The 13,231-nt window shown below is 34.8% G+C and overlaps 1 protein-coding gene across 1 annotated transcript; it reads right to left on the bottom strand.

The window, feature by feature from the left end:
- Positions 1 to 336: 336 nt before the first annotated feature.
- On the bottom strand, positions 337 to 12,211 carry LOC121328942 (eukaryotic translation initiation factor 4E type 3). Its single transcript, XM_041274090.1, has 7 exons — positions 11,900 to 12,211; positions 7,036 to 7,108; positions 4,732 to 4,826; positions 4,567 to 4,627; positions 3,985 to 4,051; positions 3,219 to 3,374; positions 337 to 2,376 (listed from the first exon to the last, which is right to left on the bottom strand). Exons 1-7 carry the CDS (start codon positions 12,073 to 12,075, stop codon positions 2,330 to 2,332), a joined length of 675 nt encoding a protein of 224 aa, XP_041130024.1. The 5' UTR covers positions 12,076 to 12,211; the 3' UTR covers positions 337 to 2,329.
- Positions 12,212 to 13,231: the final 1,020 nt, after the last annotated feature.

Below are 13,231 nucleotides of genomic sequence, written 5' to 3'. Positions count from 1 at the left end.
TAAACAAATACTAGAAGTTAAGTAACTTTTTAAAAATAACATTTAACAACTTATACAAACACAATAACAACCTGTAAAACCTGAACTTGTAATGTGAACACTTGTGTATATATTGCTTCCAACAATTTGTTTGCTGAGAGGACCCTTTTATTACTTAGATTTCAATTTTGCAGTTTAATATACTGTTTTGCTTCATTTCAGGAGTCAATAAAAAGTGAATCAGTCATGGTCTTGAAGGGCAGTCACCCTACCATGGTAATAGTGTAAAAAAAAAAGTTTTTCCTAAAAAATAACCAACCCCGTAATAAAACAAACTAAATACGTTTGTACATTTTATTTGAATTGTTTTTTTTCAACCTAGAAGCAAAAAAATATTTCATATACAGAAGAACTATTAAAAAGAAGTTCAAATAAACATCACATTCTATAAATGTTTAAACCCTGGGAGAACACAAGGCACATTCTGTAAATTATGAACATTATTAGCTTTCACAAGGTCTCATATCTGACAACTATCTTTACATATTTATATATACTTATTAAAAAACATCTAATTCTATACTTTAAAGGATGCTTCATACAACTGCTGTATTAAAAAAAAGAAATCTGGATTACATTGATGTGCCTAATGTATGTTTACTAAAATATAACTTTAAACTCAAAGTTTAACATTTTTGTGCTTTAGTGCATTTTCACATTGATAGACCCAAGTGATAAAAAAGCTGGCCACCCATAACTCACCTTAATCTATGTTGACAATGTATTTGAAACACTTATGGGCATTTTAATATTTTTGAAGATTCAAAGTTTATAAAACGAAATCTAAAATAATGAATGTCTTGAACTCCTTGGTGTTTTAGCAACTCTATAGCAAAAAATTCCAAACTAGATGTTATCTGGGAATAATGATGGTAGGGCAAGTGTACATTCATAGCTTTTCAGTGTTGTACTCTACACCATGTAACAATTTAAAATATTAATTTTTGGGTTACATAGCAATGATATGTACAAACAGCTCCCAATCCAAGGTGACAATACAGGCATTTGGATGTACACCACTGTTCAATATAAACTTGTACTGTGACAGTATAAATCTGGCCAATTGTTTTTCCCCCAATACAAGCAAGGCCCATTCAAACTGTTTTAATTTGGTGACAAAACAAAGAGAGCTACAATCTTGACATGGTATTATTACATAAAATACAGTACACATAATATACTGACTCTTTGTGCTAAGGATTTTCACATCAAACCTACTTTGTCTACTCTGAAACATTTGACATTTCATGCAGGGGAATACAGTGCACCTTGTATTGAGATGTTACATTGCACAGTGGAATCTGTGAAAGTCACTGTTTTAAATCAGTCAATTTATGTGAAATGACTGGCACAAGTGTGAAAGTATGTATATCTGCAATTTAAAAAAGTGACTATCACACTAAGTAATATGTATTAAAGAAAGTTGCTGTAAAACAGGTTACATGGAGACCACACTTATAACCTTTGTCTAATAGTCATTTAAATCAAATCATAGATTCCACTGCACAATAGACAGACACACTGGGGTTATATTTAAGCACTGGCAATGTTATTACTGTATCTTCAAAAAATACTGTGCAGATGCCAGTTGAAATACTTAAATTGTTTGGCACACACAAAGAATAAACTAAATCACCATATTGTAAACACAGCAGAGAAACAAGAGCAAACCAGCAACTACCACTACAGTATTTATGTGCTACTGATATTGTGAAAAATCAGTGCAATACTTTTACAAAAAAACTTAAAATTTATACACCTGTGAGCTAAAAAAAAACTGCAGTGCATTACTTCTTCCCATGGGACAAAGACAGTATTCGTTTACCACTAGGAATGGATCAAGATTATGATTTAAAACAGCCGTCATTTAAAAGTTATACAAGCGAGTATGCACACTTGTACAAAAACATTAGAATGAGCTGCTTGTTACCCATGTGCTCTACTTAAAGTTGTTTACAAAATCAACGTATTTGAACAAAACCACTTGGAAGAGCAGGAACGACCCCAAAAAGTTCATGGTTAGGAAAAATGGCAAACATGAGGGAATGGTTAAAAGAAAAAAAAAAAATCTCTTTAGCACTTAAAATATAACATACACAGCAATTTATAAATTGTAACATTATGCCAAACTTTACAAATTGAGATGGTTGCTTTTGATGTTTTACCACAAATTATGTAGAGTTTCAATTTAAGAAACCAATTTAAGTACTGTTTCAGCAAGGGTGAAATCCAGTACACTATGTTCAACTGAAGAGACACAACAGAAGTGTAAATTTTGGACAAGGTACGGCTAGTGTCTTGAACGGCCTCCTTCAAAAGCATGATGTTCCTCGTGAGCTGGAAAGGGAAAAATAAAAAATATATATGTTATAATTGACATATGCTGAACATAAATAAAGCATCACCAGAAGGAACACTACAAGTGGGGTGGTGCCTCTGATCGAGTGGTTTGTAAGCACAAGGAAAAATAAATGTGAAAAGAGATCTGCTATTGAACACCTGTATAGAAAGGTAATTGAGAATTAAGAATTCAGCTGTGTACCCATTGTGAAACCACTTGAAGTGGTTTGCATCATTGACATTGCCAAATGTGGCAGTGAAATGCTTATTCTACTAGACAACATTGGTCGTGGAACATTAAGAAAAATAAATACACCAATTTATAAGACATTAATTCAAAGTGTATTAAACAGTCACATGACCTCATTCTAGCAGCCATATTAGGTCAAAGTCAAAAACATTTACATGCAGGGTTTACTGAACCCAGATCAGTACCCCAATAATAATGAGCCTTCTAACATTGCTGCCAGAAAATGGTCAATTTGAGATTCATAGAATACATTTGTGTACTGTATTACAGCAATCACATTACCATAATATGGCAGCCATATTAGGACACGGGTCAAAGGGAAATGTACTGTAGGATTATGCCGGAGCAGTTATAATAACATTGGACACCTGAAAATGTCACCTAAAATAGTTTTTGATATTAGCCTTTGAAAATCAAACTTACAAAACCATATAAAATCAACCCCCCCCCCCCCCCCCCCAAAAAAAAAAATAACCCCTACAACTGCAAGGTTGAGTGTGTTTACAGGGAGGATTGTGCAGAAACATTTACAAATCCTACAGGAATAGTTTAGAAAAAACAGGCAAAACGACACACTTTAAATACTTACGTTTATAAAATACTGCCTTAAAAGATATGTGTGGGAGAAGCTCATAGATCTTTCCTAAAATAGTTGCTTCACTTGCAAATGATGCATTAACGTTCCAGACTTGAACAACATCTTCTCGATCTCGGACACTAACACTGACACCAACGACTTCATCTTCTAAAAGAAATAATAAGAAAATGATTTTCTTTTCTCGATTACCAGCTTTCATATATACTGCAACTGTTAAACATATGTCCTCCAGCACGTACATACGGATAGAAGTTGATGTACCATCCGTTTAGTACCGGAAGTAACCAAGACCATCTACATCATAGACAGCATAATCTTATAACAAATACATTTGTAACAGTCACAGAAAGTAGACTGGAAAAATGTCAAATTTTAGGGAAATAGTTTCAAAGTTATAAGTTAAGGTATTTGACAGCGAGTTGCGGTGTGACATCAAAAGGCACTACTGACCACTTTACTAAAGTCTGACCGATACATTGTTTCCCTGACAGTACTGGGCAATATCTGTTTTTTCTAAAAATACTGGCGATGGTAAAATAGCCATCTAAATATGGACAGTTAGTACATGCATTTCAGATACAGCGGTTAATAATGAATATTCTTCAAGCAAATACTACAGATATCACCCTCAACAGTCCAACAAATCAGAATCATTGCAATTGGAGATTTTCAAGATAGATAGAAATCCAAGTGTCATACATAAGAACATCCACCTTCATTATAAACTTGTTTTTGTAAAGTTAAAGGCAATCTTTACCTGATGCACAGTAGTCTGCAAACTGTTCTCCAATAGTAGCAAGTAATAATTCTTTCCAAACTACAGTCTGCCATTACAAAACAGAAGGATAGAGAGTTACCCAACATTTTACTGTTTAATTAACAGAAACAATAAAAAAAAAAGACCACAGCAAACATAATTCATAAAATTACCTTATAACAGACATATCCCAGTTTAATTAAAACTGGAAATATGAGACTACTAGACAATTTTTTTAGGTTGTGTGAACCCTGTGCAATTTATCATTCCAAAATTTCCATTAATTACACATGGTGCCAACAAACTTTCAAACAGTACCAAACAGTTAATGCACAAGTTCATTACAGTATAAATAAAATGCAATACATCTGAATGGCCTGCGTTATATGGCAAACATTTTGTTGTGTATATAGTTAAGTCAAAGTATTGTTCCTGTTGACTACTGAAATTCATATTTCTATACATAAATGGAATTATGTGATTAAGAGATGAACCAGCAAGTAACACAAACATGCAACAGGGCTCCACAATTTAAGGGCCAAAATCATGTCATTAATAAGCAGATGTCTTTTGAACACATACCGTACTTTCTTTAGGTACTTTCATCTTCCATACTCCTCCTTTTGAATTGCTTTCTTCTTCCCTGTAAAAATAATAACAGATGCAGTGGGGGAGGGCAGGAGGGTCTGTATGTTGGTTTACTGCCTTATGCAAACCAAATTTAAACAAATAAATAAATAGACTTACCATAGTGGCCGCCTTTCTCCTCGCATTAAGTGGTAACTGCACCTCAGAGGCAGATAAGAAACTTGAGGAATATTATTATAAACACCCCAGAAACTCTGGAAATTGAAAAAGAAAAAATGTGTGCTTATGCTGTACAGAGGAATCATAATGAACTCCTGGTCTAAAGGACTGGATGTCTCAGTGCAATGTAAATGAAGGAAACACTGAAGTCTTTCATCGCTACATTGCAATTCAAAATTTGTTTTTATGAAATAAAAGATTAAAAAGCAAGGATCTGGACAGCAATGGCAGTATCCTGTAGATTTCTACATTATTCAATAGCCGAGTACTTGCTGTAACATTGTTCTGTCATGTGGTTAAAAGGTGTGAGCAAGGGCAAAATGCATAAATGTTAGATATTGACAACACAGTGATATGCCTAAACTGGCTTGATTCAGATCCCATTACAAAAAAAACCCAACACACACACACACACAACTGTGCATATCTACTGGTTGTTTGTATAGCTGTGCTATACTGGATAAAGGCAGTGTACTTTGTGTAGGAGTAACAACGCTATATAATAGTTTATTATTGAGCTACCAAGGAATAGTTTTGCAGGAGTATCTAACAACTCTCCTAATCGTTAAATGCTGCACAATAACATGTCAAAGTACTATCAAAAAGGCACTGACACTAATGTTCTGCTTGCTTCCTATTGTATTTATTCAGGCATCCTACTTACACAGACACTTTAAAAGCACACGCCACACAACATATTGAAATGTCTGTAATTTATCTGTAATTATCTGTGTTTAAACCAAACTCCACTAGAGTGAACAACCAACATCAATGCCCTTTTGTAAACGTACCCAGCAATATTCCCATTGTAAATATAACTTCTGTTACATTGTTTGCCATCGACACAGTTGTATTCATACTATTTTTTAGTGTACACTTTGCAATAAACTTTTTGGCAAGCAAAAAAAAGAAAAAAGCGACCTTTACATTTGCATAGATAAGTTTTAAATATGCTGCTTTTTACCTTGCAGGTGCACCTTTTACTTGGCGTTATTTTAAATGAAAACCTTATCTTGAAGTTCCAATATGGTATTGTCGAACATATCATTATAACCCGCCCCCCAAAGCAAAATCTTAGCATTCAGTCATGGTAATGCTCAATACAAATGACCATGTGCATTACCATTCAAAATCCAGCAGATGGCACACATTTAAGTGGTCTTAATGACACTTCAAAATAAAGTCTCTTCTTGTTTGTCACATGTACATCCATATGTTTTGTACACCACGGTATATATTAAAAAAAAAAAAAAAAAGAACAATTTCATCTCAAATTGATAAGTGCCTTCTATAGAGCAAGTACAAGTGGGACGCACATACGTAAAGAGAAGGACAGGGATGTACTTATGCCTCCAGTTATATAATCATAGACAGTACAGACACCTTCATTATACTTAACCGTCTAGGGTATATGCTCCACAGCAGGAGAACGGTGAACAAAATGCAATAATAAAATACTAAAACGAGTTGCATCGAAGTCTCATCAGTTTCTCAATTTAACATTGCATATTTTGTATTTTCTTAGCACCAATATAACATACTATTATCCCGTTTGAGAAAAGGCAACATAGATTAATTTGCAGTCTCGTCATTTCGATAACAAAAGCTGTTATTCATTGATAGTTTTACGATTTACAAGCACTGCCATAACTAGGTCAGCAATCAAGCAAATACCATTACAGCAATCAGCCCTTCAAACAGCATCTGTAAACCTCACAGCTCTCCACTATACTGGACTATATGGCACCCAACTGTAGTACTTGAATTAGCTTGTACTTGCACTGAACTGCTCCATAGCTTGCCGTATTGGACTACTGCTCTTAATTACAACTACTTCCTGTATCTTGAATTTGTGTCTTATAGGTATCTGTATTCATATTTTTTGTAGTTGCTCTTATTTGAAATCTCTCACCCATTCATCATACTTATGTGCTCATACTGGACTTCTCATATAAGCAAACAGTTAATATAAGTTAACTGCTCTTAGTCCAACCCGCTCTTACATGTAATTATGTACTGTACTCTTTTTTTGCTCGTATTTGAATTTGACCTTTTGCTACTGATCTTATTGTACTTTACAAATGCTCTTATCTGTAATATGATATTCTGAAATGTGACACTAACTGACACTTTGTACTGTGACATTTTGTAACAATTCTAAGTCACCCGGGATAAGGGTGCCTGCAAACAACCACAACCTGGTAACCCAATTCAAGCCTGTCCCATTTACAATCTAAATCTTACCTGTACTGTTTGAACTGTGTAGATCTTTTTTAAGTTAGATACACACTCAGCTGCTGTAGCTCCAGGTAATGACCTACAAACACATCACAAAACAAAAACACATAATTAGACATTTCCAAATGTTAAACTGTATACGCTTCCAAATTATTGCCTTTGGAGAACTGAAATTGTTTCTACTGCTGTGGTTACATTAATGTTGGACATTACAATAAACTCATACATTTTCAATAAGCTAGAGAGCAAGCCACACTTCTAAGTTAGTTCTCTTTGCCAAAATAAATAAGTTAAAAAAAAAAAGAATCTGACATTTAGAACAGACTTGAAAATAAAAAAAGAAACTGCAAAGCAGTGTGTATATATAGGCAGTCAACCCTGGAGACTTATCCTCATTCACTGGGTGCTCCCACATCCCTGCAGGGTATGAGAAAGAATCATTGTGCTCTTTTTTTTTATTTTTTTATTAATAACACAAATGCTGTAGTTTATCTTCACATACACTAGGTGGCAGAAAAATACCTACTAAAATGTTACTATAGCAGTAGCCATAGAGAGCAACAGCATCCTCAGAGAGAGAGTTCAGTGAGTTACAGGAAAATAATTCCATCTAGGGTTTCTGTGACGTCATAAATTATGAGACTTGAGCTTTATTTGGATGATTGCCTTTACTTACCTTGTTTTAATTTCCCATTCCTCCGAGATATGAATGTATCAGATTTACATTTTTTTTTTTTTTTTTTTTTTTTTCCCATTTTAATGAATTTTAATGAACATTTCTGTACTGTGGGTGTTGTCAAGTGATTGAAAACATGACATTTTGCGTATGAATTGAAAGTTATGGTCTTGAGGAGTCGAATGGGTCAAAGTTCAAGTATATTTTCCTTTAGAGGAATTATCACTTTTTGATGTCACTACTGTGCCATTATGCCTTTTTGTATTTAATGTGAGGGAATACTTCAGTTAGCATGTACATTTTTTTATTAATTATTTCAAAAAGCTTCTGGTAGATAGGTCAACAATAATTTCAATAATGTACTTATTGGCTGTCATCAGAATAATTATGTTATCAGCTATATCATGTTAAAAGCAACAATCACGTATCAGAACGGAGACAGCACAAGACAGTGCGCCTGTTTTTTACTATTGTTTCTTCAATCTATGCATGATAATCATTTACACAAAAAAAAAAAAAAGGTTTTCTAAATAATTTGTCACAGTTTGTATCTTGATTTTGTGATTTGTCAGGAATTAAGAACAAGGATACAATATTTGAATATTGGTTTTCTCTCATAGAAGGCGTTTTTCTGGTGGTCTTGCCTCTTGAAGCCTACAGTGCAGTCACATGAAAGCACCCTCACCCCACCCCACAGCAAAGTGGTTATTCTAGACCTTCCGCTGCTGTGAGCTAAACCAATTAAAGACCTACAGACTCAAATTTGCCAAGCCACGCTAAAGTAAAGTGCACAATGCAAGAATGCTATATGGAACCTTCTGTATGTCAGGGGGCTCAACTTTCTACAAATTTTTCATCATGTTTTTTTCAAATCTGGCTAAAATCAACATCAGGGCTCACAGTTAACGTGCAATACATTAAGGAGATATTGCATACATCTGCTATCTATATGGCAGACTGCCATGAAATACCTGCTACAGCAAGTTACATTTGTGTAGACTGTATACAACAATCCCCATAAACAAGGAAAAAAAAAAAAAAAAAAAGAATTAACAGGTATACACCACAAGGGGGAGCTAAATGTACAAGAAAGATGAACGACGAAGAGGGGACGAGTCCTCATTGGACTTTTGAAATACTTGGCAACAACATTTCAAACAATTCAGAGATGCATCTTTTTGGTCAGTGTTTGGTGGCGTAACATTTATAATATAAAAGGTAATATAGTGATTTAGTGGGAAACTGGGAGATAATCACCATACAAGGCAAATGACTAGACTCAAACAGGTTTACAGAAACAATTATATATTACATTCATTGAAAACGCTAAAGCAGCATACTATCCATTGACCACCTTCTAGATGAATCAAGCAGTCAATTGTTTTGGTGCATTTACCATTAATACATATCTTCACTTAAAATCACATGGGGTTAAAATCTAGTTACTCTGAATTGTCATTAGCATAAATTTTTCAAGGAGAAACGAATCCAATAAAGTTACCAAACCAGATATAAACAACTATGACTTAACTTAAGAACGTGTTAGTAGTCCTAAGTGGTTTCTTATTTTTTTTTAGAATTGTAATGGTGGTGGGTTTTTTCCCCCCAGATAATTGGTTTAGACAATTTGGAGTAAATAGCTTTGAGAATCCAGCGTATAGAGTTGTGATGTGTCCGAGACACACTTTTTGTGTGGGTGATGCTGCCTGTAAACAGCATATGCCATGAATTAAAGAGTCAGTTTCCCAGCCAAAATAAAGATAGGTGCTTTTGTTAATAAAAGGTGATTGATCAAAAATGCATCAAACTAGCATACTCCACTTAATCCATTTTATGTACGCTACATACTAGTGCATATTTCTTTTACGTTAAATACCAATTATTTTCAATAATCCTGATTTAAAAAAACATAAGTATTGATTTGATTTTTTATATAGATGCATATTATAAAAATATAGGTATTTACTTTGTATAGTAAGCTGTAGAGTTTCTTCCAGGATGACAGCATCACCAGCTTGAAATTGCACGGTTTCATTTCAGGGAACCCCTACCAGCCGATGACAAGCTGTCAAATATACCTGACATGAATCCCCTGGATAAGTTTATAGTCATTGATTTATGACAGAACACAAATTAATTTTTACACAGTGAATATAATTAATTAGATGGCACCTTAAAATTAACACTTAAAAGCAGACATGTCTCTAGAAAAAATGATGTACAGTATATGAGCTCTCCCTTTCCGACAAGCTAAATGGGTTTGTGTTATCCTTTTTGTAGTGAAATACAGGGTGTAACCTCACATGGCCAAAGTAAGATTTTAGTCAATCCCAGTTTATCTTCACAACCTGTGGACAACATATGAACCCCCATTTCATCATCTTGGCTTCTGCTATCCTCTTCAATGGCCAATGTATTCTAGGAATGTACCATATGACCATTAAGAAATGCTGTCAAGCTGTAGTGATTTAGGAGTAAAGCATACTTTTAACTAATCAGGTAACTTGGGTGAACGTGTTTCTTACCAGATTAAATGTCACACATCCTCAGTAAAAATCTATTTTCAATTTGGAAAACAGTCTTTTGCAACTTTATACATTAGAGTTAATCTGGTTTCACATTGCACTTTTGCAAGCATACTGGTGCTGTTATGCACCAATCAGCATAAGTTTCTATTGCTGTAAATGCCAATGGATAGTTTACAAGGCTAGTTTTACCAGAGACAGATGTTGCAGAAATAAGTGTAAATATTGTGTGTGACGTTGTCAATTTGTCCACACTGCCTTCCATCATTCCTCACATATTGCAAGATGCTTGTGACTTGGTTCAATGTGACCAAGTGAAATGCTTGGTATCTCGGTGTAAACGTTCCTGCTCCAAATTAACCGGGATCACCAATTCATGGGAATTTGGGATTTTACATTTACCAACTCATAACTGCGTAGTACTTTTTCACAGAAGCTTAAAGCCTAACATTTAAACTACTTGATTTTTGGTTTGCAAAACTATATTAGTACATGTCTCCATCTCTGTGTATCTTTTGATATTAGACTTTCCTTTTCTGTTCCCTACACTCTGACTGACCCTTTTCTCCATGGCCTGTAAAATTAAAGCAATAATCCTTTAGGAATTTTACTACAAGCACCAGCAAATTAAAGAACAGAGGTAGATCTTCACATACCCTAATATTCTATTTCTCTCAATAACGCGAGCTAAAGAATTAACACAAATTAATTTAGGTTGCAGTGTAATGTTGGTCATAGACTTTAAATAAACATGTAGGCCTACTTATTAAAAAGACTGACTGACGTTATTCAACTATAGAAGTGGCACTAAAAGCTTACACACAAAAATAGTCACATGCCTCTTGACTCAAGAAATAAACAAAAAAAAAACCTCCCTACTAGATGATATAGTTTAACGCGATCCTTTATTTATGATGAAAATATAATTAAAGGGCACAAACCATTGCCATCTTCAGAAACTAAAATTGGCAGGATCTGTTCTCTGTTGTATCAACTTAAGCTGGCAACATCGGTGACTAGCAAACTCTGCTACTGCAGTTGCAAGCCTATTCGCAAACCTAATGACCAATTTCAAGTCACAACACTGCACTGATGCACTCTCTTTGAACTGTTGCAGCTGAATATAGAGCACTTACGCAAACTGTTGGTTGTTTACAGAACGAAGGTATCACAGAGGTCATCGCTATATTTTCTAACTGACAGTGGTAGCCGTAGGCCTACTGTCTATGCGTAATTTAACCTTGTTTTTATATATATTCCAGTTCCATATCATACTTAAATTAAGTTGTCCGTTTTACTTTCGTAGGTTTAAATAGTTAAGTACAGGCCTGTCTAGTAGTTATGCTTTTTGGTTTATATAAAGCAGTACCCATACCACTGGCGTTGTTTACAAATATGTACATTTAGGTTTTCCAGTCACAAATCTTTACACTTATTAGCTTATCTGTTTCAAGAATGGTGTTTATTATTAGGCAGCTTGTACAATGACTCGGCCATTAGGCCGACACAAAACAAACGCTCACAATTTACTATTTGTGTTCGTTACTTTTCGTTTGGCCCTTTTCACTCATACATTTTCCAAATGAACAGTGGTTGTTTAAAGTTAAAAACACAGAGCAGAGCTGCCGTTTGTGTTAACACTACACAGTACAATTAAATCCAGACTCACCTATCAAGCCAAAATGTCCATGGAGAATGGAGAGGGAGGGCTGTACCGTCTTGATCATTGCTGGTTAGATTTTCCAGTTCTTTCTCATCGATGTGAATGTTATTTTCAGCGTCATTCATCGGGCTGCTTTGTGTTTCTGAGTTTAACTGCAGATTGGGAGCTGCAGGAAGCGCCATTTTTCTATAAAAGCAGTAGTTAGGTGGAATAATTTATATTAACACCAACAGCACTTCCAGACCCGGAGGTACTACTACTGCCGCTGACTCACCGCCTGCCTGCCGCGTCACCAGCACAACATCAACACACTGACGTCATTAAGCTTTTCACTGTTTCTCCGGACTTTATGCACGACGCCCTGAACCGTCGACTTCCGCATTAAGCCATGACATCACTTGCTATAATAACCAACTGCGTTTAATTGACACAGGAAAATAACATTCTTCTTCTCGGAAACTATTCCCCCACAAGCGCCGCAGAGTAATCTTATATGCAAGCTTGTGATGAAAGAATGGGGACTGATTAAAGACATTACATGAGGCAGATTCACGTTAGAGACCTGATGCACAGCACAAACTGAACTGTATTAACATTACGATTTTCAGCTTTCTTTTCAGCTTTTAAGATGCATTTAAAACTTAAATGTTTAACCCTACATACACAACGTGGATCAGTCTGTAACACCTGATTGGCTGTGCGCTTGAGTTCGCACTTGGTTGATTTATTGCATTAGTGAGATCAAAGTTGCATTGTGTCTGTTAGAGGTAATTAAACAGAGCCTGTGGTAAAAATAAATAAATAAATAAACAAACAAAAATAAAACCACAACAACAACAATAACATTTAATTAGGTGGCTAAAAATACAAGAATTTCACTTTGATCTTTCTGTTTCTTGTCTAGCTTAAGGCTACAATTAGAACATAATTTCTACAGCAATCGATGGTAGCCAGGGGCTTTTGCGCTATTGATTAGATTATATGCAATATTCCATGGCCAGACTGGCTACAGGGAAACTAAACAAAGAGCATACAGCGCAGCTGTGAGTAAAGGTTCTTCTTCGAATGATTAACTGGTTTGGCAAATTGAATTCTTGACTCCTTGTACTGTATTATATAATATAAGAAAATGTCATCTCCCTGAAGCAAGTATTTTTCAGAAACTGTGGACAACACCTACCTTTGGTTTTAAAATACATAGATGGTCCCTTCCTGAAAATATATGAATATATATGAACTTAACACAGTTATATTGATTGATAAGTATATTTTAAAATACTTATTAAGTGTACCTATGTATGCAATGTACAATACATTTAGAATTGATTTATTCTGAAT

Source organism: Polyodon spathula, chromosome 16 (genome assembly GCF_017654505.1).
Source record: "Polyodon spathula isolate WHYD16114869_AA chromosome 16, ASM1765450v1, whole genome shotgun sequence".
Taxonomy (NCBI): Eukaryota; Metazoa; Chordata; class Actinopteri; order Acipenseriformes; family Polyodontidae; genus Polyodon; species Polyodon spathula.
The sequence above is the reverse complement of the archived record's forward strand: the minus strand, read 5'-3'. Positions and strand labels throughout refer to the sequence as shown.